Here is a 27,666-nt window from a genome sequence, read left to right as displayed (position 1 = left end):
AAGCTGTTAGAAGAAAATGTGCATTTGTATTTCATCCATTCCACTGCAAAGACCAGTGGCCTAATAGAAATTTGCTTTCATCTCATGGCTTATTTATGCAGACAGATATGGTGCATCTCCCTGCCTCCAACTTCAAATTAAAAACCACTGTGATTCTTAAGGCAAGGAAATGCACCCTTTTACTTGAGATGGTTGTGAACTTTACTAAATGTTTTGATTTTTAGTATTATTAGATCTCACTTACTTGCTGTCTCTTTATTTCAGGATGGTCATATAGCCCTGCATCTTGCTGTAAGACGATGCCAAATAGAAGTAGTTAAAACTCTCATTAGTCAAGGATGTTTTGTAGATTTCCAAGACAGACATGGCAACACTCCCTTACATGTGGCCTGCAAAGATGGGAATGTGCCTATTGTGACGGCACTCTGTGAAGCAAATTGTAGTTTGGATGTCACTAATAAGGTAAATGGAATATGGATGCTGAACTACATTGTTTATTAGCTCACCTGTTGAATTAGATGACCTTTTCAAGTTCTCTGATATGAAAAAGTCTTTTCCTAGATTTTTCTGTCTCTGAAAGTGGCCAAATGCAAAGTATTAAATGACTCACCTCACAAATTTACCAAAATCCATTTCAGTTGAAGAGATCATTAAACATCAATAAAGAAAAAACCCAGGTGAATTATTATTGTTTTGCCAACCTTCTTCCTTAGCCATTTAGCTTTGCGTTATGCAGATTACATCTAGTGCAAAAGAACAGACAAAATGCATTGCAGCTGGCTTTGATTTCATATGTAACTCTGAATTATACATAGAATTGAAGACTGGTATGTTTTCTGCTACAATATTGTAACTCTAAAAATGGTGATTGCAATGGTTATTGGTAGATTAATGCCAGCTAAAAATGCAAACAATCTGTAGTTGGTTTCAGAAAGAATATTTCATTACATGTCCCTTAATTTCGAGTCCCTAGTGCCTTTTATGTTGCTTCTGTTGTGCTCATGCTGCAGTGTATGGGATGACTAAACATAATGCTTTGCAGTTTTATATTATGTCTTTTATCCTGGAGGTCTTTAAGGGAAAAGTGAGTTGTTTCAGGAAACTTTCTTTATATAGTTTGAATAGGTCAAAGTCAGCCACTGAACTCTGCTGACAGGCTGTGATGCTTATAGCTTGATATTTAGCTCTGAATGTCTTTCTCTGCCCTATTTAAATTTTATACATGCTACAAAGTTTAAAAGTTACTTATAGGAATCTTAATGTTGCTATCTGCAATTTCTTTGATTCAGGTAGCTTCTTTGTGTTTTTTCCTAGTTAACACTTCTATTTATTACCAGAGCACTTATATTGTATTGACCAGATAAAAGCCAAAGAAAATTATTGGGTTTTTTGAGGATTGTCCGTGCGATCACTTCTGGTTTCAACAATTAAACTCATCAGCTGTCTAATGAAAAAAGTTAAAATAATGAGCTCCCCTTCTCAGCTCAAATCTGATTTACTAGGCAATTAAATCCAGATTCACAGATAAGAGCACATTTTAGAGAAGTTGTGTTAATGGACCACGAGGCTGTTGTCCTGTTTGCTAATGGAGAGTGCTGAGCTAGGATCACCCCTGACATACTGTGGAAAAAATAATTAGCCCAAAAATGTTTAGTGGTTGTGAGATCATGGCTACAGAAGCTGTGGTTATAGTTATTCTGCTGTTATTCTTTTAAGAGTAATGTATTCTGGACAGATTTTTAAAGTGCCCTTTATTTGAAATGGGGAGTTTGAGTGTTATTAAATAGAGAATATTAATTTCTACTTCCCCTCTTCAGGAGCAAACCCTGTGTTAACAGGGCATTAACAAAATGAACTTCTGTCCTTGGTCCAAACATTTGGCTTTGTCCTACATGTATGTAATACTGATTGAAGGCACTGTTTGTTTCTTTCAGAGATTCAGTACAGTAGACCATCACATGAATCATAGAATCACAGAATCACAGAAGCATTTAGGCTGAAAAATAACTGTTAAATCAGAGTCTAACCATTAACCCAGCACTGCCAACCCAACCACTAAACTACGTCCCTAAGTCCCCACATCCATATTACTTAAATACCTCCGGGAACGGTGACTCCACCACTTCCCTGAGCAGCCCATTCTGGTGCTTGACCACCCTTATAGTGAAGAAATTTTTCCTGATAGACAATCTAAATATCCTCTGGCACAACTTGAGGCTATTTCCTGTACTCCTGTCACTTGTTTCATAGCACAAGAAAACCAACACCCACCTCACTACACCCTGCTTTTAGGCTGTTGTAGAGAGCAACAAGGCCTCCCTCGAGCATCCTTTTCTCAAGGCTAAACAATGCCATCTACATCAGCAGCTCCTCACAGGACTTGTGCTCCAGACCTTTCACCAGCTTCATTCCCCTTTTCCAGCCATGGCCCAGTGGTCTCAATGTCCTTCTTGTCATGAGGAGGCAAAAACTGGGTACAGGATTTGGGGTGTGGCCTGCCCAGTGCCGAGCACGGGGACAATCACTGCCATGATCTCACAGGACACACTGTTTGTAAAAGGATGCTACTTGAGTTGAGGTGTAGGGTCTGGAGGAACCTGAGCATCTTTTCAGATAGCAGTTGTCAGAAAGCTGGCTTTGCTCTCCAATACTTCTTTCAGTAAATGTTACGAGTTTGTTGCTGATTGTAGACAGGAAGAACAGTATTGAAAGCATAAAAATGCAAAGTAATAGTAGGCTACCAGCAGAGAATAAATGGTAGTTTTTGTAAAAGTAGCTCTGAACATGCAAAACCAGAAGTGGGTGTCATGAGGACCTGTTGACAGTGAAGAGATTCATGGAAAAAAGAAAAAATTGGATAAGCAATACTTTACAGCACTTTCCCTCTTCACTGAAAAAAATATATTATTTCATGCTGACTTCTTTCATTCATTCCTTTTACTTTGGGTGAAAGGGGGAGATATTTAATCTTCAGTAGCTCTTGGGTTGAAGTAGAACCCAGAGTTCTGAAGGTTATGAAATTAGTGTTAAGTGGCTCATATTTAATTAAGTAAAAGGGCAATTAAATTTTCTGGAATTAAAAGACATTATCAAATATAGCCAAAAAAACCTCTAAAGGGTTACTCCACAGTTGTGAGGGATTTAGCTAGAAAACTGTTTCCCCATTTTTTAAATAGTCATCCAGCCTTTGTTTTTAGTTGCACTTTTGGCAGTTGTGCTTAGGCTGCAATCACAAGTACTTTTTCTTGCAGTTTTTGCAAAACCCGTCCTGGGTATCAGTATGTATAATTGTATAATATGCCTGATTATTGCACATAAAATTTGAAGTGAAGTTCTTTGACTAATGTAGTGACACTTCTTTCCTCATATTAGTATGGAAGAACACCTTTACACCTGGCAGCAAACAATGGCATTCTTGATGTTGTCCGGTTCCTTTGCCTGACCGGTGCCAATGTAGAAGCATTAACCTCTGTAAGTATTGAGAGATGCTGTTCTTCTTTTATGCATGACAGTTGAAAGAGAACTCATGAAAGAGACAGGTGTAGGAAAAGGACATTGAAATTTTTTTTAAAAGGCCTGTTGTATGTTATTCAACATGAGTTTTCTTCTATCTTTGGGAATTGTTCTATCTCTTGTCTACTTGTTCCCTTCTTGCAACTGAATTTGGAACAGTACAGTTCCAAACTGTATTAGTTGAACTAGATTATGGTGCAGTACAGCTACCACTTTGTCCTCCCCTAATAATTTCTTCATCTAAGAATTACTTGTATCATTGTGTTTTCTATAAATTTTGAGTCACTTTCTATAAGTTTTGAGTACACTTAAGATGTATGCCATTTCACATTTGAGAAACATACAAATGCATTGTATGTATCTTAAATATTTTTCTTGCTTTAAGGGGGTTGTAAAGTTCTAGTTTTATGGTGGGAGATGTGTGGTTGCATGGATGAGGGAACTAGTGTGAGAGTATCCTTGTAAACGAAATCATTCATGTCAGATCAGCCAGCACCACTGCTTCCCATTAGTAACACAGAGGGCATTTGTCATTCTCAGTAGGGTGAGAAACATCCTCCTAATGACATATCCACAGCAGGAATGAAGTGTCCTTTGTCATATGCATGATAAATTATAGACATCATGCACACCACTACGTGTGTTTTGAACAAACTAATCATGTTTTGTACTCAGATGCAGCGGATCATTTTACATTGCTACTCACTGTAACCAGTGTACTCTGCTTAGAAATAACTACTGTTCCATATGAAAATACATGTTGTCATTAGATTTTAGTTGAGTCCACATTTTTCAGAGTTCTTTTCCTAACAAATTTTTCCTGAGATGGCTGAAATGGAGGGGAAAAAAAGAAAACTTCTGTATCATTTGCTATACCAATTGGTAGAAAATACTAATTTTTGTGGTTTTTTCCTCTAGATTTAGCACTGCAGTTTTTTCTTTTAAGCACAGATCTTATGTAGGAGGAGAATGCCAATAAACCTGGAATTGTGGCTTAACCAAGTTTAGGACATAATAATTACTTTTTGATAACTATTGGATTTTATATTGCCATGTTCCCTGTTAATAATAGTGAAATGTGCATGCAGTGGACTTGGTAGGATGCTCTACAGATTTCCTTTGTCATCTGTTTTCGTCTTTTTTGGTTGTTTTTTTGTTACATCCCATTGTGTATATGTATTTGCACTACTACGTAGTGTAGAGATGAGACAAAAATTAAAGGGTGATGGGGGAATTCTTGAACTGTCACACTTCATTTATGTCATGAGAGCTGTGTTGGTATAATCGCCTGTGTGGACACTGTCCTTCCATGGTAAAAGTACATTTTGTCTCTTCAGTTTAGGTTAGTTTGAAGGACATAACAAAATAAATAGTGCTGATACTAAATCTATCAGGAGCAGTACACTGAATATATGTAACCATCCATTATTCCAGCAGCATGGTGGCAGAGAGAAGGAAAAAGGAAGAGACGACTAAAGGAGCTTGCATGTTGTAATTTTAATATTTCAGTTTTGCATTGGTTTGCTAGAAGGTTGTTAAACTGTTCTGGAAATTTTATTAACAGCTCTTTCTGAGCCAGTGCAGTAGAATTAATGGCCTTTTTTTTTTCTCTCAGTATGCCGTTCCTGAGGAGCTAAATTTTCCAACACCATTAAGTAACTGGGCTGTATTATGAATTCCTTGCCTTCTTCCTGGGTTAAAGCCCATTTTGGAACTAGTCTATTTTTTATTTGATTTCATGGATGGTATTAAGTGACCTTAGAAAATCTCCCCCTCCTGGAGTATACAACAATTTCAAATGTTTGAAAATTGCCCCAAAACATCTGTTGTGCTCACATGTTAACTGGCACCATGTTGTTGGATTCTCCTCATGGAAGTTTCTAAACCAACTTCAAAATTGTCAATGATTAAAAGTTTTGGATACAGATGCTTGCAAATGTGATTTGAACTCAGGATCAGCTCTTTCAGGCTGTCTGATTTTTTGTTCATGCTTTGCAATATAGGAAGCCAGTCAGCAATTGTAATGAAATTTACTAGTAGGCGCAAAATACACTTTCATGGGTCCTGTAACGAAGCCCTTTTTATATGTCAGTTTTTCTTACCTATTGCTACACCATTGTGTAGAAACTCTGTACTTTTCAGGAAAGCTTGAATAGGAAAATAACTTGCTATTTTACTTGTGGATGTATTTTCTAATTCTCTTATCTGAGATAGTGAAATAAGCAAAGTACCCCTAAATTACCTCTTACCAAAACTTAAAACAATAGAATAGCATAAAATAGCTGTAAGAATCAAAGTAGTGGGCAATTTTTCTTTTAGTCTTTTTAATATTAAACTGCTGATCTGTGAAACATAGGTAACTAAATGGCAAGACCAGAATACTGAAGGCAGCTTTGCTTCTCCTTTTAGACTTGCTGATGCAATTTAAACTGCATCCCTTACAAGTTTCTTGCTTTCTGGAATCCTCCAGTGGCTGATATGCCACTGTCAGTCTTTATCCATTGGTAAACAAATATTCACCTGCTATTCATGTGAGTCAATATGCTGATGTGTCCCTTCTTTGTGACCTTTTAAATCTATTCAGTGGGCAATATCTAGAAATCACTATCATTCTCTAATTGCTGAGAAGAGAGATGGAATTCAGGGGGAGGAGTGTTGACTTTGCTCTCAGATTCTGAATTCAAAGTATCTTGTTACAGTAGCATCCAGATGCCCATTTGTAAAAGAAAATGAAGGAGGAACTGCTGCTAATAATTTGTGTTTTAACAGGATGGGAAAACAGCAGAAGATCTTGCCAGAGCAGAGCAGCATGAACACGTAGCCAGTCTGCTTGCAAGACTTAAAAAGGTTGGGAATACATGAATTTTAAGTCAGGTTTTCATCAAAGCTGTTCTAAAAGCTGTTGCAAAATTCCTTGCTGCAATGCTGTATTTTTTTCTTTTTCCCTTTTATATTTTTAATTTGAAATTATGCCCTCAATTAAAGCAAATATGTAAATATTCAAGCAGCTGACTGAGCAAGTATGCACCACTGATTTATATCTATCAGTGTCTGACAGTGCCTGGCAAAGCATCTAAGGTATTTAGTAGAAAATAAGCTATTAAGATTATCACATCCCCCAGCATGACTTATCTCCTCGCCATCACCATTTCACTTAGATAAAGGTTATGAAGAATGGGAGGTTTGTGTCCCTTACAAAAATACCAATACCATGTGAAAGAGTTGCATAAGTTCTCAATGTCATCTTTTAATTCTTCAGTTTCTGAATATCCAAATATCTTGCTAACTAGAACAAAAAGATGATCTGGGCTTGTTGTAAGGCAGCATGTCTGACACATCTGATACACATTGATTAGTCAGATAGGCAGCATCACTCATGCTGGGAAGGTTCCAGAGCCTACTTGCCTGGAGATTGCAGGCAAGAGCCAGGCCAATTAAAATAATCCTGTTATAATTACAAAGATGAGTCTGTGATTGGAGAAACTGAAATAAATTACCATTTCTATTGCTAATAGAAGATGGTGCACATAATGTATTGCCAAGGTAGAAGTAGAATCATGTCCTTTAGGCCTGCCAGCAAATCTGTACTTCCTAGGAATATAAACTATATGTATGTGAAGATGTAAGAAAGTGCAAAGTTCAGACTTCCTTTGCAACAACAGCTTTGGTAAAGTTGTCATAATAGGCTCCATTTTGCATTGTTACATCCCCACAGCAAACTCTTATTTGTGTCTGCTTGCAGGCAGATAAATTAATGATTTATTCATAATGTAAATATGCAAATAATACAAATTGATCTAGAACAAAGGAAGAAGGTCAGCTAGATCTCGTTTGAAAGAAATATTAGTCAACTGTAACTCTCTTCTTGATTGTGGAACATAACATCACTGAAGGCCTGTCTCTATATATGGGGAAAATTACTAACTTACTAAAGAAATGTGTGCTGGTGAGGAAGGAACAAACTTGCATGCACTACTGTTTCTGTCCAATTTCTCAGCTCAGTTGCTGCATGCTCATCATTACGGGGGGCTCATCCTACATCTAAATTAGGTGCAAATGCAGAACAACAGAGCCTCTCTCTCAGCTCCAAGTGGGGGAATGAAGAAAGGAAAGATTAATCTAGTTCCTTTGCCCTCACACTTTCCTGCTTCCTCCCTGTTTCCTTGAAATTCACCCAAACATGAGAAGCACTGAAAAAGTTGATGTAAAGAAAAGAAGAGAAGAAATGCAAATTGAGTTGTTGGATGGTTCAGGTGATAGCTGTCACAGCAAAATTCTTGCGTGCTGCATGTGTATTCCATAAGAACATATATATTGGTTAACCTTCTGAGACTGGTGGGTTAGGAGAATGGGCACTGAAAGAGACTAGTTTTGACACCTTTGCCCTCTCCATTGGAGATCAAAATAATTCCATTCACTGGAAGCCTGAAGACATGGGATTTTCATGAAACGTCAAGGCGGCTCTTGAGAGTGAGCATTAAGCTCTCCTGTCTGCCTGTTCAGTAGCTGACACCTTGCATGATGAACCAGATGAACAGCAGTCTGGCAAGAAAGTGTATCTAAACCCCATGCTGAGTTTGTTGGGAGGCAGAAGTTCCCTGCCACACATTCTGATTTCTTCTTTGTGTTGAATTTTAGGATGCCTACCGGGGGATTTTTATCCAGCAGCTGAGGCACACACAGAATCCACAACCCCGGATCAAATTGAAGTTGTTTGGATATTCTGGCACTGGGAAAACCACTCTGGTGGAGTCCCTCAAATGTGGCCTGATACGAAGCTTTTTCCGAAGACGTAGGCCTAGGCTCTCCTCCACAAACTCAAGCAGATTCCCCCCATCACCTTTGTCTTCCAAACCTTCAGGTATGGTTTTGAGCCATAATGCCTGTATGAGAAAACAGTTTCCTCTTATTCTGAAAGCTCCTAAGAAGAAGCTGTTGGCTGCACTGCAGAAGACAGGACAGCCTAATCATGTAAGAAACAAACAAAAAGGGAGAAGGGACTGACTTCTCTGTGCATAGGTTTGTACCTAAAGTAAGAGGAAGAGGACCAGCAAGTGTGAAGGATACATGAGTAGTTAAAGGGTTTTTTTTTTTCTTACATGCTGCATAAGTGAACTTGTACAGCAGAGGACAGGACTTGTAAACACTGCTATTTATTTGTCACAAAAAGTCCTAGGCTGCAAACATCACTACTAGCTTCCTTTCTGCTGGAGGAACTTCAATAAACACTGCAAAATTGGAACAATTGCTGCATCTCTATGTGATTTTTAAGTAGTAACAGGTTTCAGAACTGCCTCTGATGCCTTGGAGTGCTTTTCCCTAAGATACAAGTTTGAATTAGATTACCAGTTAGTGGTGTCTAAAATCATCTTCAAACAAGCTGGAAATGGAAGTTTTCCAAACTGAAGTAAATGTTTACAAATATTAGGGAATAGATTGCTCATGTAGCACCAGCTGGCCTGTGCAAAGTGGGAAGAGCTAGAAGGTGTAGAGGAACTAGCTAGGTTTACACTTAAGCCTGTGCCTAGTTTTTGAAGAACCCACAGGGGGACAGTGGATAGACCATGTCCAGGTCCCTTTTCTAACACTGGGAGCCTACACAAGCAAGCTAAGCATGTTGAGGAGCTCAAGTTTAAATTGATGTTTAGAAGTGGTCTTACCGTGTAAGTTTTAGATGAGGCAAGGGTTGCCTTTAAAAAAAAAAACCCTTTGGATAATACTTGCAGGTTTGGATTTTGTTCATGATTTTTAAGTAATATTGGAACACTGCTAGTAGTAGTTTTCCTCTCTACTTTCTCTCTATTCACCTGAGGAAGATATAGGGCATTCACAAAGTGGCTTAACAAGGCAAGACCCATGCCACAGAGATTGTTACTGCATTTGATGATTACTTAACACAAGGGCCTCACACCTGTGACAACAGAAAAAAGAACTTGATTAAATGAATCAATCAAAAGTTCTTGATTTATTTATCTTAATTTACTGTGTCATACAAAGGGTGATAAATTACTCAAGGAATATCAGTTCCTGGAGGCAGTACAGGAAGGTTTTTTTGTGTTGGTTGGTAACAGAACCAAAGAAGAGGTTTTATGTTGCTCACACCATCATAAAATCAGAAAGACTGCCAGTCACACTGGCAAATCAATGTAAAAATAAAGGTGAATTTGAAGCCCTTCAAAAGAGCTTACCTAGATATAAAGCCAGAAAGACATGCTGTTGTATACATACAAAGCTACTATGGAGTTATTTTAGTATTTGGAAGTTTGGGTTTTGCTTCTTTCAGTATACGTTCTTTTGGGATGTAAATCATTATATAGCATGTAAATTATATTCTACGCTGCGTGACATAATCAGATAAATATTTAAATCAGCACAATTTGGTCTATACTTGGTGATATAAGATTTGTTTGTTTATGTGTTTGTTTAAATTCTGTAAAAATAAGTGTGTGAATTCACTAAGTATTTATTTACAACAGCCTAAAGATTTAAAATATTATCCTAGGAGATCAAACATGGAAGTGTAGTTTGACAGCTAACTGGTAACCTCTTTCTATTATAAAACCCAAATATTAGAAATTGCCAACTAGTGGAGGAAAGAAATCTTTATCCACTAGATGGTGCATGTCAGTTAAAAAGCCCTTTTGTTTCTCATTTGCACTCTGGGAAGCTGAATAAACAAGGAATTTAAAATTTGCTTATTAGTAAAATCATTTTGGTTAAGGGCCTGCTTTTCTCCTCCACCACCCCAGTGACACTTGTTACACCGTGATATTTTTTATCATTACTTACAGGAAGCAATAATATGAATATGTGACATTTCCATGCCAATAATAAGTCATGCAATGAAACTGTAGCCTTTAGCTAAAATAAATGAAATAAAAAAATTTAAAAGGCAGCATATTTTGCAACATAGAACTTAGGACATAGTTTGCAACACGGAACATAGGACATAAGTGCTTTATAGGATCATTCTAATATTCTCCTTTTAATAATTCAGAATAAGAATGTAGTTGTGTACACCCACAGCTTCACAGACATCTCCTTTCTTTGAAGAGCACTTTGGGCTTTTTAAGCTGCTTTTATGGCTTGCATACTTGTTTTGAAGTGATCTTGTTGTGATTTTCACATGGTTTGTAATCTCATTTTCCTTTCCCTGACCCAGTTTCAGTAAGTATTACGAATCTTTATCCTGGCTGTGAAAATGTCAGTGTGAGAAGCCGCAGTATGATGTTTGAGCCAGGCCTGACCAAAGGGGTATTAGAAACTTTCGTATCACCTGCCCATCACTCTCACTTCTCTTCTGATGACCAGTCCACCAAGGCCATTGACATCCAGAATGCCTGCTTGCATGGTAAGAAGAGCCCTGGGCTGGGATGCCTTAATGCTGTAAGGCTGTTAATGCCATTTAACTTGTTTTTTAAAAGAAAAATGGCTTTGTATATTAGTGACTGTGTTTGACAATCCAACACTGGTGGGATTTAATTTATTTGAGAAAGTAAATCTGCCTGAAGTGCTGTAGCTGTTGTAATATACATTTCAATCACTCATGTCAGATCTTTACAGTATTACATAGAAATATTGAAATACATTTCTGAGGTGAGTGAGTGGGAGAGTAGAAAAGAGGGATTTGGTATGACAGGAGCAGGTCAGCAATGTGGCTACTAGTATGAAGGCTTCTTCACCTATACTAGAGGTCATCTGAGGATTTTATCAGATTTAGCCTGGTCCCATTTAGTCCTCACCATTTAAGTATATTCCCAGCTATGCAAAGGACATACTGTTCTCACTTTGTGTCAGGACTGGAGAATTTTTGGTAAGTCCTGGAGCTCATCAGTCATTGTGAGTGGAGCTTCTGATTTAATTTCTTTTTTTGCAAGGAAACTAACTGCTCTGCACTTGAAGCCAGTTAGCAGTAAGAGGGGTCAATCACAGAAGGTGTCGTAAGTACACAAATGGCTTTTGGCTCTGAGACCACACAAATTGTCTCCACCAGCCATATTAATTGTGATTTATATTGGTGGTCAGATCTCTTCTTCATAAGGAAAATGTTTTGCATGCTTTAGCAGCTGCAATTTTGAAGCTGAGTTAGTATTAATCAAGAGTTTACCTTGGAAACAGAAACCTGCTTATCAGTGTATAATAATGAATTCAGTGACAAAACTTTTATCCTAGATGCTGAAGACTTTGCCAAGTAGCTAAAACTTGTTCTTTGTGTAGGCTAATTTCTTCCTTCAGTATAATTTGATGCCCAGTCAAATTCTGGGAAGGAAACTGAGTTGTGCCATGGACTGTCAGAAGGACTTTGTTTTCTTTCTCTGTTCTGTACTCATAACAACAGGCTGGAGTGTTCTGACTTCTCTCCTTCTAGAAGTCTGAGGTGCATCTTAATCACCATGTATTTAATTAGAAGCAGTACAGGTGAGGCAGATATCACCGTAATCAGATGGTGCATCTGGCAAGTGCAACATACTAACACTTTTCTTACTCAAAGCTAGAGATGGCAAAAAGAAGCAGGGAGCTCTTGGAACCCTTAACATGGTGATTCTTCATCCCTGATTTACCAGCACAATGTGAATAGTCTAGTTCTGTAAAGCAAAGCAGCTTCTTTTTAGAATGTTCTTCAGTGGTTTTTGAAATCAGTGGTGGCATGTTAAGAAGAATAATCAAGAAAAATATTAAGCTGTTTTGAAGTGAACAGGGAAAAGAATGGGAGACATTATTCTTGGTTTTCAAGACAATTACAAGATCTGCTGCTGTTGTTCAAGGCAAAACTCAATTTAATTGCATAAGACTGCATGCATTTAGCACAGGTAATTACATATGAAATCAGGCTAAATGCCCTAGAGAAGGAGCGTGAGAGAGGAACAGACTTTGAGGGCCCAACTGCTAAGCCTCTAAAACTGACTGAAACTTGTTCCCTTTGTCCATGATTGCATTTTCAGCCTTGCTTTCTCACATGCATACAGTTTATGTTTGTGACAGTTTAAATCAGATTAAATGTTTTGCTTGTATTTTGTGGCCAGAAGATATTTCATGCTTACTGATGAGCTCTTCATGTTTGTCTGTTTTTCAGGAGTTGGGGATTTCAGCATCTGGGAATTCTCTGGGAATCCTGTGTACTTCTGCTGTTATGATTATTTTGCTGCTAACGATCACACTGCTATTCACATAGTGCTTTTTAGCCTTGAGGAGCCTTATGAAATCCAGTTAAACCAAGTGACCTTTTGGCTCAATTTCCTGAAATCATTGGTCCCAGTTGAGGAGCCAATAGGTATGTTCTTGTTAATGAAGTATTAGAGATATCAAGCTTCTTGTATTTCTCTGCAACTCTGTACATCATCCGTGTTTGGTGTCTTCATCCCCATGTATCCAAACAAACTTGATATTAGGTTTCTTGGCAAAAGGGAATTTTGTCCGTGGAAGAAGCCAGAAGCATTTCACACACCACTTAGCTCAATTTAAAATGTCATGAAGTACAGTGCAATATCTTGTGGCACTGGGATTTACATCTGTACATGGCAGATGAAGTTTTATGTCACATAAGCCATCAATAGTGTTTCAGAGGGCTGGAACCATTCAGAACCAAGTTTAGACACTTTGCTTAAATTCCTCTTATATCTAGCCCCAATAAACAATATTTTCAGCATAAATTAGTCTTGTCAGTGACAACAGGACAGAACAGTATTATGGAACAGTGTTATCCCTCAGTATGTGCAACTTTCATGTGTTTAACTAAAGTTCTGTTTGGACTTCAAATATGGTAACTTTTTGGTGCTGATGCAAAGAAATCAGTATTTCTTGTAAATTTCACATATGCTCCAATTTTGCACAGGTTTTAAGTAATTTTATTTGTTTTATATTCAGGCTTACTGCAAGTTACTTGGTGGGCAAACTTAAATTAACTTAAATAATATTTTTCTCAAAAGGTCTGGTAGTCCAGGTGTATATACAGTAACTTATTTAAACATGTTTGTATTTGTAGTTGATTACTGGTCTGCAGACTGTTACAGTCTCTTGGACTAAGCAACCTCTGTCACGTGTCTTGGTTCTGTCATCTGAAAGATTATTCCAGCCAGTGGATCTAACTCAGCACTAAAGGACATTTTTAGCAACACTAGGGATTCACCAGACAAATGCGTTAAGTACTTAACATTGTGCAACGAGTTATTTTCTCTCTCTTTCTGTATGCATTATCTCAGCCAGACGAGCCAAGGCCAACCCTTGGTTTTCAGTTCAGGCATCTGCATTTTTTTATTTTCTGTTTTAGATAAAATCACAGTGCTAATAATATCAGCATTTGGATCTAACCAACAATAAATGACCTGTGAAAGTTAAAGCTCAGAAATTTGCAAAAAGGGTGACAAAGCTGCAAATACAGCTAATTTGCAACTGCTGAAAGCTTTTCACTGCTCCTCAGTCTCAGTTGGTTTTTTCTTCTTGCTTATCTGATTATCACCATTATTTAGGTACTTCACTTAAATCTGTGCTTATACTGATCAGCTCAGTCTGGGTACCCATCCATCTCTGTATTGTTACAAATCTCTCAAGTAATATCTAGTAACTGATGTGTGCAGAAAAGTTAAAACTCTTGGAATTACTTTTCAGTTATTTTGTCTAAGTCCTTAGCTGCCAATTAAAAAGAAAAACAAAAAGAAGATAATTACAAAATACTTGCCTGGAAGTGTTATGCAGAGATTTGGGGAAATGGGGCTTTTTATGATTTATTCAAGATTTTGTAGCTCTTAGTTGATGAGAACTGAGCAGTGATGTAAGCATGTGACCTTTTTTAAGGCTAAAAGAGGATGATAGGGTGTACTGTCTCTTTTAAAAATTGTTTAATGATGTCTTCTATTTTCTGGAATACGAGTTTGAGAAAAGAGTGAAAACTCTGTGTTCTGTACTGTCGCTTCATTCATGCCATTTGTATCTTTCTTTCTCATTCTTTTTCATGGCTTCTGCCAGGCTTTCCTACTTAACTCTCACCTAAGTGAGAGGTCATTGTTTGTGTAAGTACTGCAAAATAGCATTCATATCAACATATGAATGTTGTAAACATTTTGTGTTCTTACAATCTTCTATTCTGCACCTGTAATATTAAGGACTATGCAAAGATTATGCAAAAATCCTTTCATGAAGCTGCTATTTCTAATTTTTTTCCCCTCATGCTGTCATAGTTTGTAGTTAGTAGCTATATCATTAGTGCTTCTGATTACTGTTTTTGTTAAACCAATAAAGTAACACAATATTAATGTATCTGATGTTATTCAAATTGTCTAGCTATTAAAATTGGGCCTTATACAGTCCTATAAGCAGATAATTTATAGCACACAGTCCTATAAGCAGATAATTGCCAGAGCATCAACAGTTACACTGTTAATGGCTGTGCTTAGAGTTGGTAAATAACTACAAAAGTGGTTGGTATGAAGAATGTAAAATGTATTTCTGCTTTTCTGGGTCAGTATCAGCCATCTCCGTAGGCATGCCTTGTAAGTGAGGGAGTCCTCTTGTTTCTCTTCTAGCATTTGGTGGAAAGCTGAAAAGTCCCCTGCGTGTTGTTTTGGTTGCCACGCATGCTGACATAGTGAATCTGCCTCGGCCTGTCGGGGGAGAGTTCTGGTATGACAAAGACATCTCTTTGTTGAAAGAAATCAGGAACAGGTAAGTGGAAAGTATACTTATACATAGTGTTTAAACATGCTAATTGGAAAGAAAAATACTAAAATGCATTGGAATAGGTAAAAGGTTTTTACATGGCTTATATGATATTATGATATTTTGAATATGTTTAGGAAGCATATGTTGTGCTAAAATTGAAACATTTACTAATATTACAGTGAGTAAGCTGCCCTGAGTGAGCTAAAATGAGCCAAGTGGTGTCAAAATTAATTGTGGTGTAGGCAGTGTCACCCTGTAAACACTGGGCTACATAGAAAGACCCATTCCAACTTTCTGTCTAACATCTTGGTTCTCAGGTTTTGCACTGATCTCAGAAAAGTAGGCCATTTGCAGCTAAAAACTTTGGATGCAAAAGAGGAAAATTTACCAGAGAACCACCCTTACCTGTTTACTGATTTAGGACACTTATGAAAAAAACTTAGATGAGGCCTTACTCCCCACACTTTGCAAAAAGCTGGACATTGTGGAGTCACACAGGTGACAAGGTCAGCCAAGAAGTACACAGAAGTTAGTGAAACTTCTAGAATTCCTCAGCAAATGTCTGGAGCACATGCTAATGGTAGATTGAAATGAGGAATTTTCCATAAACATACTATTGTTTAAAGCAACTATACCTTATATTCGGAGTGAGCATGTAAGCAGGAAACACTGGGTATGAGAAATCATCCGTACCTGCAAGTATGGACACTTGTCTGGGCTGTACAAGAAACAGATGAAGGAATTCCAGCCAATAGTTGGGGGGGGGGGGCGGGGCAGTATTTTAATAAATTGAAATAAACCAATAGAAAAAACCTGTGTGTCATCTTTGGTGCTGGAGTCCTTTTAAATGCAAATCTCTCCAGAGCTAGGCAAACAGGCTTGTGTGGTTGGAAACTCAAAAGGAGGTGGAAAGAGAGCAGTCAACATCAATGACTACTGAACTGACTACTACTGATTTAAAGTGAGAAGAAAGCAAGCAACAGACATTAAGACCTTAAAATAAATAAATTCCTGTAGTCTCTTCTCTAGTAAAATGTTTTGGTTTGTAATTACAGTTCATGTGATGCAATTACAATTTTCTTACACATTTTCACTCTTAATCCTGAGAGAAAACAGTTTACTCTCAATACCTCTGCCTATTTTCAAGAAAATGACACAGTAACTATAGTGTCTGTGCTTATAAAATATCTCAGTATAATCATTACTTAACTTCATCATTCCAACTCTAGTATAATTTAAGACCAAAGTACAATTGTATTAAGAAATAAACTGGATTTGGGGCTAAGTTAATAATAATTTTTTTTTTTTTTTAGATTTGGAAATGATTTGCAAATTTCAGAAAAGTTATTTGTCCTGGATGCTGGAGCATCTGGGTCTAAAGATATGAAGCTTCTCCGAAATCACTTGCAAGAAATAAGAAGCCAGATAATTTCTGTAAGTAGTGTCTAATAGTCTGGGTTGGATGAGCCACAATGTGAGCGTCTTGTGTAATGATCTACTGTAAATTTCAAACCTAGAATAATGAAGCATTCAGAAACCACTGTTGTTCCAATGTTCTAACAGCACGCTTGACAGGTCTTGTGATAAACAAAGCCTTGACATCAAAGATTCAGTCAGCATTTTGAAAATAGTAGCTGTTCAATGCAGATGACCAAAATACTCTCTGTTGAAAGGAAAGAATTTGAGATATCAGTTCAGAGTCATAATTTTGGTTTTTGATTGGCAGTGACTGGATTCCAGCATTGGTCCCCCCTTTTTGTTTTTGTTTTTTTTTTTTTTTTACTCAGCAAAGTATTATAGAGAAACAGAAATCTATTATAAATATATTTCTGGAAAACAGGTTTTTTCACTTAAAAACTCACCAGAGTAGAACAGTTTTCTCAACTGTTAGAAAGATAATTCCAAATATGGATATGTAAACTGAATAGGTATTAACTTTTGACTGCATAAGGGTTTTACTGCATAAGAAGTGGAGGCTGTGGCTTGAGGATAGCAAGAAGGCATCAGTGAAGACTAAGGCAATCAATACATCAAAATACCATTTTTGCTTCTCATTTAGCACCCTGGTGTCTCACCTTTTGAAGTAAATTGGTCCTTTAAAGATATTGATGAGTACAGATTCTAAATAAATTCTCATCATTTCAGAAATAAGCATTAACTTACAGATGCATGATGGCAACTCATGGTGATATTTGGAAAACTTCCTTATTTCAGTGAAAAACTAGTTTCTGCAATTCGTTTTTTTAAGAAAAGGTAGATAGATCTTATGGCAAGTTAATGCCAGGTGAAAGAGTAAGGGTCCAGCACAAACAGAGCTCTTTAAGTCTAAATATTCATTATAAATGCATTAGACCTCAGTATAAAAAAAAATAGCACCCCTATTCTCAAGTGGATGTTTTCTGTGCTTTTCTAAGACTTGCCCACCTATGACTCACCTATGTGAAAAAATAATCTCCACACTGCCTTCCTGGAGAAAAATTAATGGGCCCAACCAGCTGATGTCCTTGCAGCAGTTTGTGTATGATGTACAGGAACATCTTAATCCCTTAGCCAGCGAAAATGACCTACGGCATATTGCACAGCAGTTGCATAGCATAGGAGAAGTAAGTATTTTTATCTAAATTCCATTTCTTTATTTACTGTTCTGGTAGAATATTTCTTTAGGAGTTTAAGCAAATGTCTAAAGTTGTTTGTTTTTTTCTCTTCCTCTTAAGACATCATAAGAAGTAGAGAACGCTTTCTGTTATCATTATGTCTTGTGGTTCTATTTTGTTACCATAATCTCTTTGAGACAGGAAGAATTACAGTTTATTGTTATAGTTATCATATAAAATACCCACAAAGGATCACTATGTTATCACCCTCAATGAAGTGTTCACTGCTATTTGTGTCCACTAGAAACTGAGTAGTAGGATAACACCTTTGCATAAACAGCTTGCAGGGCTGTTGGGCTCTAATCATCTCATTACTAGTGGAAAATAACAAGATCTGTTTTTTGTTCTGAGTACTTGCCATATATTTAAATGCACTGTTGTTTTTTCTTCCTGTGAGCAGTTTTAATCAAATTGTCGGGTCAGTCTGTTAGGAAGGTGAGAATGTGGGCTATCATCTTGTACTTCACAAGATGTAAACAGTAACTTTCATATTTATAAACAGATTAACATTATGCAGAGCGAAACTGTCCAAGATGTTGTGCTTCTGGATCCTCGCTGGCTCTGTTCTAATGTCCTTGGAAAAATCCTGTCAGTGGAGAACCCAAAAGCTCTCCACCACTATAGAGGTCGGTACACCATAGAGGACATCCAGCGTCTGGTGGCAGATAGTGACGTGGAAGAGCTGATACAGATTTTGGATGCCATGGATATTTGTGCAAGGGACCTTAGCAGTGGAGCAATGGTGGATATTCCTGCTCTCATAAAGACTGACAATCTTCACAGGTCTTGGACAGATGAGGAGGATGAAGTGCTGATTTATGGTGGTGTTAGAATAGTTCCTGTGGAACATCTTACCCCATTTCCTTGTGGAATTTTTCATAAAGTTCAGGTGAATCTCTGCAGGTGGATTCATCAGCAGAGCACAGAGGGAGATGCTGATATACGTCTGTGGGTAAATGGATCAAAGATTATGAATCGTGGAGCTGAGCTTTTAGTGCTGCTGGTCAACCATGGGCAGGGTATAGAGGTTCAAGTTAGAGGACTGGAAACAGAGAAGATCAAGTGCTGTTTACTTCTGGATTCTGTGTGCAGCACCATTGATAACTTAATAGCAACAACCTTACCAGGTCTTCTGACTGGGAAATATTACCTTAGTCCTCAGCAGCTGAGGGAACATCATGAACCAGTAATGGTCTACCAGCCTAGAGACTTCTTCCGTGCACAGAGTCAAAAGGAGACATCACTAACTAACACTATGGGGGGATATAAAGAGAGCTTTAGCAGTATACTGTGTTTTGGGTGTCTTGATGTTTACTCCCAGGGAAGCCTAGGAATGGATATTCATGTTTCTGATCTCAATCTACTTACCAGGAGAAAACTAAGTCGACTTTTGGATCCACCTGATCCAATGGGCAAAGATTGGTGCCTTCTTGCCATGAACCTGGGCCTCCCTGATCTTGTTGCAAAGTACAATACAAATAATGGAACACAAAGTTACTTTCTTTCAAGCCCAGTTCATGCCCTTCTGCAGGAATGGAGTAATGCACCTGACAGCACTGTAGGGACACTAATGTCTAAGCTGAGGGAATTAGGCCGCAGAGATGCAGCAGATTTCTTACTGAAGGCATCTTCTGTATTCAAAATTAATTTAGATGCTAATGGTCAAGAGGCTTATGCCTCCAGTTGCAACAGTGGCACATCTTATAACTCAATTAGTTCTGTAGTGTCACGGTAAGAGGAGGTGTTTTGCATGGATATCCTTTCAAAGTGCAGAAAGGATAAAAGACACAATATAAAAGTTACAGTGCATACTAATTTATGAGCTTTTGCATCAGAGGATCCTTCTCTGGCACCACCTTTTTTTGTGTGTAAACTTTCTACTCCTTACTGTGAGTTGTTGCTCTTTATTAAAAAGACTGGTGTACTTCTGGTGGTTTAGAACTATTTCTGATTGAGAATGTGCTGCTTAATACTGCAATTTCAACTGGAAAGTCTTAACTTTTAGATTACGTACTGCAACTGTTTTATATAATTCTCCCCATTAAAAGGTAGGGGGAGAGGAATAGCACATAGTACCTTATGTGTCTCTTTCTTACATTCTTTTTTTTTTCCTTTTCACTGTGTCCTCTGCTTAATTCTTTTTATATTTGTAATGAGAGAATTCCACCATTTGTGGTCAATCTGACCAAACTTAAGTGCATCGTTTTTAGCTGAAAAAGTGAGTGCCTTTTGCAGGAGGGAGGGTGCAGTTGATTTGAATGACCCTGCTGGAGTTACGAGAACATGCTACCTCTGTTTCACTTAAATTGTCTGCATGCTTATCATTGCAAGTGGTGCTTGCCTATTATTTTTTCCTGCACTTCTAAGTCATTGGTGATGACTCACGCAGAACATTCTTGTGCCAGTACTATAGGTATAGGTGTGATACCTAATCAACTTCAATTACAGTCAAATCATAATGTGAAAATCTCTTAAACTTGCCAATTATCATGCTTTGTTATTTCCATGCACCTCAGGTAAAAGTTCATGTCATTACAATAGAGTTCAAAAAATACAAGTGTTGGATACTGCAGAATAATATTGTCTAGCTGTCAGTTGTAATTTGTGTATAACAAAGGTTTTCTACTATTAGATCCTGCATTACTTACTTCCTGTACTTGAAAACTTTGATGGGGATAAAAAAAAAAAAGGAAGCAAGGTTTCTTGCAGTGATAACTTTTAAATTGATATGAGGGAATATGACCCATTCTCTGTTCTAAAAAGCATGTAATTTTCATGGTGCGATATGTGTTTGTTTATATATATTGTATGTATATATATTAAGACTATTTTTTCCTTAATCTTACATTGTAGTAAATTTTAAAGGATTTTTCTACAAATAAACTGTTGCTTGTTGCATCCTTGTTGATCATATTCTGTTGCTGAAGGGTATCAAAACTTCTTTTCTTTACAGTCAGAATTGAGGAGAGGCAATGCCTGCCTTCTGAAGTTCTTGGAACCTTCTGTTTGAGTTCAGGGGAATTTCTTAGTATGCTGCAGGAATATTTATGGGGTTTTTTTAATTGCAGAGGTGGTCCCTGTACAGCAGAAGAATCTGCATTCATTTTAACAAATGGCAAGCCAAAGCAGTTTGCTACATATCTTTTCCTTTGTGGTTTTTCATAATGGAAACCAAAACAGCAAATGTGAGTCTGTCATCAGGAATTCTCCAGATAATGCTGTGCTGCAGAGAGAGAGGACACTGCATTAGAATTTGTGCTGCAATAATTGTCCTTTACATTAAATATCCCCTCATCACTCAAGGAACTCTGCTGGTGCTGTTGATTTAAAATCTCAGCATTATTCCCTGATAGCTGCAGTCTTGGTGTGGCACACTCTGCAGGTAGCTTTGCACAATACCTCTGCCCTGTGTATGCTGCAAAGGATCTAAGTGAGATCTTCTTAAAATGCTAATGCTTGTTTTCCCCTGCCTTTCTTTGCCTATTTTACCCTTGCTTAATTAAATCTTTCCCCAGGTCCCAGCTATTGCTGGACTCTATAGTTAACCATTCCTCTTAAGTCTAGTCCTCAATAAGAAGTATGGTTTATGAGCAGTCCTACTCTGAGCTGTCTGTGTTTTGATATTCTGCTTCTGACAAACTGCGCTCAGCATCTCCCACTGCTGCTCTAAGTGGCCCAGTGCAGAGCCCAGCTCTACACAGCCTGTATTTACCTCTGTCAATTAATGGCCACTACCATATTTCAGCTTCCAGCTGCGGACATGTTCAGTACTTCTGTCAGATTCTGGTAAGTGGAGGGGTGTTTTTCATGTCATAAAACTTCCCAGGTTTCTAACAGAAAAGGTTTCCTCACTGCCCACCTACCCAGATGCTTTATGCACACATGAGATGTGTGGTCAACTTACCAACACTGATTAACTACTCCTTTACTTTATTTTTGTTTTTCCCCTCCCAACAGCATATGTCTCATAGTTCCTTGCTTCCATTTACTGTAAAATGTAGACCTGGGAGTATAAATTACTTAGTGGACTCTATGATGAACCTTTGACTAGCAGTCACAGCCTATTGCATCATTTACAGTTTTCATGGTAATAGGCTCAGGAAAGTGAATCATAGTCACAGGATAGCTTTGGATTCCTTTCTTATAAATCCTGTGCTACTGATCAAAAAATTTAAAAAATTGTTTCCTAGATGACAATTTGGGGATAAAAAAAGGCTAGCCAGATGTTACAAATGAACATCGCTTCTGTTGCTTAGCTTTTAATTGTTTCATTTTATGAATGCAACTAGGAGCAGAGCTTCATTCTACAGTTTTTAGAACTGAGTTAAAAGATGCACAGATCCTGCCCTGACTCACTCCATAAATGGAGAAAATGCAGACCTTTGCAAAGTAAAAAGAGTTTAGTGGTAAGTGTACAGAACATATAGTACATGCAAGGAACATGATGAGCTTAGCTCCTGACAGTGAAATAAATGAAGCTGGACAGTAACCATTTTTGTAGCTTCAGAGAAGAGCTGCTGAAACATAATTTTGAGGATAAATCAATGAATGACAATTTTCATTTTGTCTTCAAAATCCATAATATAGACAAACTCTGAAGTTTGCTGCTCAAGGCCAAGAGACATTACAGATTATCTTGCAGTTTAGAAAAGTATTCTACTGGCACTCAGATTCAAATCTTGAAGAAATTTTCTGAAGAAGACAGGGAAGAAGCAAATACTTTGGTGCAGGCCATTTTTCCAGTGATTTCTCCCCAGCATGCAGCAACATGCATCGAATAAAAGAAGTGCTTTGTATGGCTGTTTTTATTGGGTGTTACTGGTTGTACTCTTTTCAGAAGTTTTGTTACTGACCTAACTGCTGAGTTTAGAAAGCCACAAGAGATCAGTGGTTACATGCAAATGATTTTAAGGTAGCCAAGGGCATCCAGAGACAGCCTCAGGTGGAGGTGGATATATATGATTTTTCTCACCTGAAAAGGATGAGGAGACAAGGGTAACATGAGTCACAGGTTTTAGGACCTTTGGGATTCAAGTGATTGAAAAAGTTACGAAACTACAAGAGTTTAGAAACTCCCAAATGTCACATGCTTGACAGAGCCAGGAGGTTTAGAAAGGAGCCAGTTCCTAAATGGTCAGGTCTTTATAGAGAGCAACAGTGAAGTTTTTAGAGCTGGCTGTGCTGGAGCCAGTTCCAGGCCCCAAAACTTTGTTGGCTGTGCTCCTCCCTCAAAGGAGAAGTTACCTCCCTAATTCATTGCAACCTTTTTATTGCAGAGATGCTGTGTTACAGCATCATGTAAAACAGGTGCCTCAATTTGAATTGCATCACTATTTCAGCTTTGACAATGAAATGGAGGAGTAATGCCCAAATTGTAACTCCAAGAAAAGTAAATGAAGCATGCTGTTGGCTAAGTCAGAGGAGATGGAGCATCGCAGTATCTTTGAAGCTAGCGTAAAACCCCTGTGATCAATATTGAAATTTATTTCTATTTGATTTTTTATTTGTTAAACTCAGACCACTGTGTCAAAAAAAAAAAAGAAAAGAAAAATTAATTCACTCACATTTCTTTTGAGGCATTGTCTGACTCAGAAGACAAGGCAGTGGGTAGAGAAAGAGAAAGAAAACTGGTTTTAAACAATGCCTGAGGTATCCAAAAGGGTTACAGCCAAGCCACTCAGATTTTGCAGGTAGAAGTACTCGGGTCTTCAAAAGTCAGATGAGAAGGGAACAGATGGTATTCCTCTATATGGCTACACCAAGCTTCACAGGAGCAGTGGGACCAGCAGCTACGCTGCCTCAAAGCCAGCTGAGGATCTTGGTGGACCTGGTTCGGTTTTGCATTAACCAAACTGACCTAGCATTTCTGCATCAGCCAGGCTACTTTGGGTGAGGTCCAAATCCAACACGTGCATATTTACAGATCCTTTTTCAGAAAGCAATTATGTTGCTGAGTCAGTTTGATGTAGCTTAAAATTCACTGGCCTGCCCTGAGACAAGGCAGACCTGGACCACCTTGCCCAAACTCTGGCTCCTGCTGTCACCAAGCCTAGGACACCTACACTACCAATATGCACTCGCATACACAAGGCAGAGAGGAAGACTAAGAAGAATTTAGGGCAGGGTGAGAATGGGGTCTCAAACAGGAATGAATGCTTGGACATGCTGCATCTTACATGGACTTCTTGGCAAAGAGATGCTGACAGCCTGAGCCCACACATATTCCTCCTGCAGAAATGTAGCACCTGCTGCAATGGTCTAGGCATGTCTGGTGGCTCCGTGTCCAGGCTCATGAATATACTCTCTGTTGTATCTGCACAGGATTCAGAATGCAGCTTGGTAAGGTATGTTCCCTATGGATTCAGGCACGGTCACAGCTGACTGTAACACACCTGGACACTATATGTGGACTGGAAGTATTTGTGTTATCTGGAAGGTAACTGGAAGTATGTGTTTATTTCCGGACTATATGTGTTGGAAGTATAGTCAGGATGCTTCTGCTGCACCTCAGCAATTGAAGGCTGGAGGGCTGGGGGAGAGGGTTGGCATCTGCATGAGTAAGGACTGAGTGAGACACCAGCATGTGGTGCACAGGGAGGGGAGGATGAAGTTGTGCTTTTCAAAACTGCTGTCAGAGAAGCATGGGAGAGAGGGGAAGGCTCTTGCATTAGAGGGGCCTGACTGCTGATGTTAAAAGACAGCATGTGCATGACTCTTTGAGTCATCCCGTGCTTCACTTTTTGAGCTGCTCATTGCATTGCAAAATCAACTTTTTTAGCCTGGCCACAAAGAATTATAGTTTGACTAGTCCATTTTCCATGAAAGATGAATCAGCTTCACTTTCAGACCCCCTACACAGGACTGCTTACAAGTCAAAACAGATGTAGCCATCAGCTAAGCAAAAGAAGCACAGAGAGAAGGTTAGCAGCAAATCCTGCTATCACTAAATTTACCTACAAAGCTCTATAACTTTGTACGATTTTTACATCTTTCTATTAGCTGCAAATGTGATAAAAAAGTATTCTGCGGAGCGCTGAGTGCAATCAATTAGTGCTAAGCCAAAATTTTTATTACTGGAAAAACAACAAGTACAAGTCTGGAATTTTGTGCCAAAGGAAATGTGTCAGTGCATATGAAAATCAGTGTAGGTCCAGATGAGTTGTAGGTCAGAAACATATCTTACTCTCCTAAGCCTACAGTATGGATTATTTCATCATTCCTAAGGTATGTATCTGCAGAAAAAGCAGGAAAGATATTTCTTTAGAAGTGTTTCCCAATAACACCTGATACCTAGGATTTGACTCAGATTTGGCTGTACTTAAGAAATTACCCACCATCCTCTACAATTAGAACACTTAAAATAAAAATTTTCTACAGACCCCTGGGGATTGTGTTGCCAGCTAGAGAATGTTGTAACAATTACCCTGGAAAACATGTATGGAGGTGAGTCACCATAACCAAATTAGAATCAGATAGGATGGGCTAAATTTCCTCAGTTGCTTACAGTCAGAAGGAAGTATCACTTGCAGCTGCTAGATCTGGTATCAGGTACCAGTACAGGTTTCAGAGGCATCATCTGCAGTATCAATCTGCTTATAGAAGCTCAGAAAGGGGCTGCATGAATGTTTAAACTGATGGATTAGCACAGTTTCCATGTAGGCTTCAAGAAATGAATCAAGGCACAAAGCTTGCAAGTGCTAATGGAAAGAGGAAGGTTTCCAGGCCTTTTTATCCCAGGTAATAATACCTGCTGGAGAAATGTTTTGCAAATCACTTTTTGCTGCCATCCTGGGAAAATACAGAAGGAACCTAATCGGGTGCCAATTTGGGTTTAAAGGACAGATATGAATACATGAATACAAAGCTACCATGTGACTTCCCATTTGCCATTCATTCTCCAAGACATACTGTTGGTTTGTACTTAGCAAAATAGGGAGAATATTCTTCAGCAGAAGGTAAAGGAGACTTACAGGAAGAACAACCTCCCCAGCTGTGACTTAGCACCATGCAGTTTTCCTGTTTCTTACTATCGTGGCTAGGAAAGCTCTACAGAACTCACAGTCACCAAAGAAAAGCATGCCAAAGAGAAATTCTGCCTTGTTTTATACATTCATCTTCTGTAAGGATGTTCAGTTATTTAATTGTTCAGTATTCCAAGCTAGCATAGTATTTTCACAATTCCCTTATCAGACCCACCATTATGCTTTAAATGCTCACTGCAGGAAGGAGTGCTACATCACTCATGAGAAACACTGTCTGTGGCACCAGGTGAACCAGGCATTGCACAGGAGAGCACAGGTCAAAGTGAGTGCATTGGGTGCTTGTTAGATAAATATGATAGTCCCAAGGGCCTCTTTCTACCACCAGCTCAACCATGTGCCCAACTCCAGCAAAATTCAGCTGCACAGTGTGCATGCGACCTCTGAATTTCCCATGGATATACCTGCAAATACCAAAATATGGCATCTGGTGAGGAGAATAGAGGTCCAACTGTTTTATGTTTTTCTTTATGGTGTGCTAGACTTAAAGCATCTTTCACATTCGACCAGTGAGATCAGGGGCAGACTTCATAATCACAAAGAGGTCTCACTAAACTCAAGTTTGATGTTTGTGTGTAGTTGTACTACTACATTAAGCACTAAGGGGAACATTCCTGCCTCTTTCACAGTTCATTGGACTACACCTTTTTATTTTTAGAAGTGAAAACAATATATATAAAAATTGCTGGAAAATACTTGTTTTCAGCAAATATTTATCATCATCTCTGATGCACATTGTTTTTAATGTGTTTCAATGAAATCTTGAAAAGTTTTCTCCAACGGAAAAAGAGACATTGTCCATAATCTCCTAAAAGAGACTTTTCTGCCAACTGTTACCTTGACTGGTAAGTGAAGTAATATGCAAATTGTTTCTGTTGTTAGAAAAATTAGTTTCAAAATCTGGTATTAAAAAACTCCTACAAGTTTTACAAAAAACTCTGAAGCCACAACTCCTTGATACACATCTACCACAGTGGAGTCATGACTTCAGCGCGCCTTTGCATAACAGACAGAAGTGGTGGTGGTTTAACACCAGCAGGAAATTAAACCCAAATAAACCACTCCCCTTACCTCCGAAGCTTCCAATAAGAGAGGGACAAAGGCAGAGGCTATGGGCTGAGATAACAATTTCCTGAATGAAAAAAACAATGGAGTGGAAACACGCAGTAACAAGAAAATGAATACCAAAAGTATACCAAGAGAACAAGGTGTTTTACCCACAGAAATGTACTCACCCTCAGGAAGAACACAAACAAGAGGGCAGATGCTCCCCAGAGGTCACACCCACATGGCTTCCCAGACAAAGGCACTATGGCAACCTTCCCATGCCCTGCACCAGTCCAGAACAAGGGCCAAGAGAAGGGGCCGGGGGGGCTCCCACAGACAGTGCTTCCCAACACCTTCCCACTGGAGAGGGGGAGGCAAAGTGACACCCTCGGTGTGTGGGGTGGGGACAGCTGCTGGGGCTTTCCTGCCGAAGCCGCGCTCCCGGCACGCTGTGGGAGGGGAGGAAGAACGGCCTGGGCAGGCCCGCTGCAGCCCTCAGCCCCCGCTCTCCCTGCCCCAGCAGAGAGTGAAGGAAGACCACCTTCCCTAAGAGGAATTTAGAGCCTTGCATCCACACGTACACAGCGTGCATGAAGACTGTTATGCCACTGCAACCTTATTATTAACATCCACCCGGCCCAGAGCCATATTTGGCATGAGCTAAAGCCAATTTCCATTTGTAGCTTGGAGAAACTGATCTGCTGACCTAATCTCAGCCAGCTCAAGGGTTTACATTTCTATGCCAGTGCTGAGGTTAA

At 38.7% G+C, this 27,666-nt stretch overlaps 2 protein-coding genes across 3 annotated transcripts in view; one reads left to right on the top strand and one right to left on the bottom strand.

Moving 5' to 3' along the window:
* Positions 1–20,720, top strand: part of DAPK1 (death associated protein kinase 1) — an 83,758-nt gene extending 63,038 nt beyond the window's left edge. For both annotated transcript variants that reach the window (XM_071424822.1, XM_071424823.1), the window contains exons 17-26: positions 265–462; positions 3,373–3,471; positions 6,283–6,360; positions 8,152–8,374; positions 10,676–10,864; positions 12,587–12,784; positions 15,033–15,171; positions 16,482–16,602; positions 17,583–17,771; positions 18,325–20,720. In XM_071424822.1, coding sequence (XP_071280923.1) covers positions 265–462; positions 3,373–3,471; positions 6,283–6,360; positions 8,152–8,374; positions 10,676–10,864; positions 12,587–12,784; positions 15,033–15,171; positions 16,482–16,602; positions 17,583–17,771; positions 18,325–19,557 — 2,667 coding nt within the window. In that variant the 3' untranslated portion in view covers positions 19,558–20,720. The remainder of the gene's footprint in view (positions 1–264; positions 463–3,372; positions 3,472–6,282; positions 6,361–8,151; positions 8,375–10,675; positions 10,865–12,586; positions 12,785–15,032; positions 15,172–16,481; positions 16,603–17,582; positions 17,772–18,324) is intronic.
* The window catches only part of LOC139588964 (transcriptional regulatory protein AlgP-like), a 296,504-nt gene that overhangs the window by 170,385 nt on the left and 98,453 nt on the right, over positions 1–27,666 (bottom strand). The gene's annotated exons all lie outside the window — the stretch shown is intronic.

This window comes from Agelaius tricolor, unplaced genomic scaffold, assembly GCF_023055355.1.
Source record: "Agelaius tricolor isolate 1412-34295 unplaced genomic scaffold, bAgeTri1.0.p SCAF_4, whole genome shotgun sequence".
NCBI classification, from domain to species: domain Eukaryota; kingdom Metazoa; phylum Chordata; class Aves; order Passeriformes; family Icteridae; genus Agelaius; species Agelaius tricolor.
Note: the sequence above shows the minus strand (reverse complement) of the source record. Positions and strands in the feature narration are given on the sequence as shown.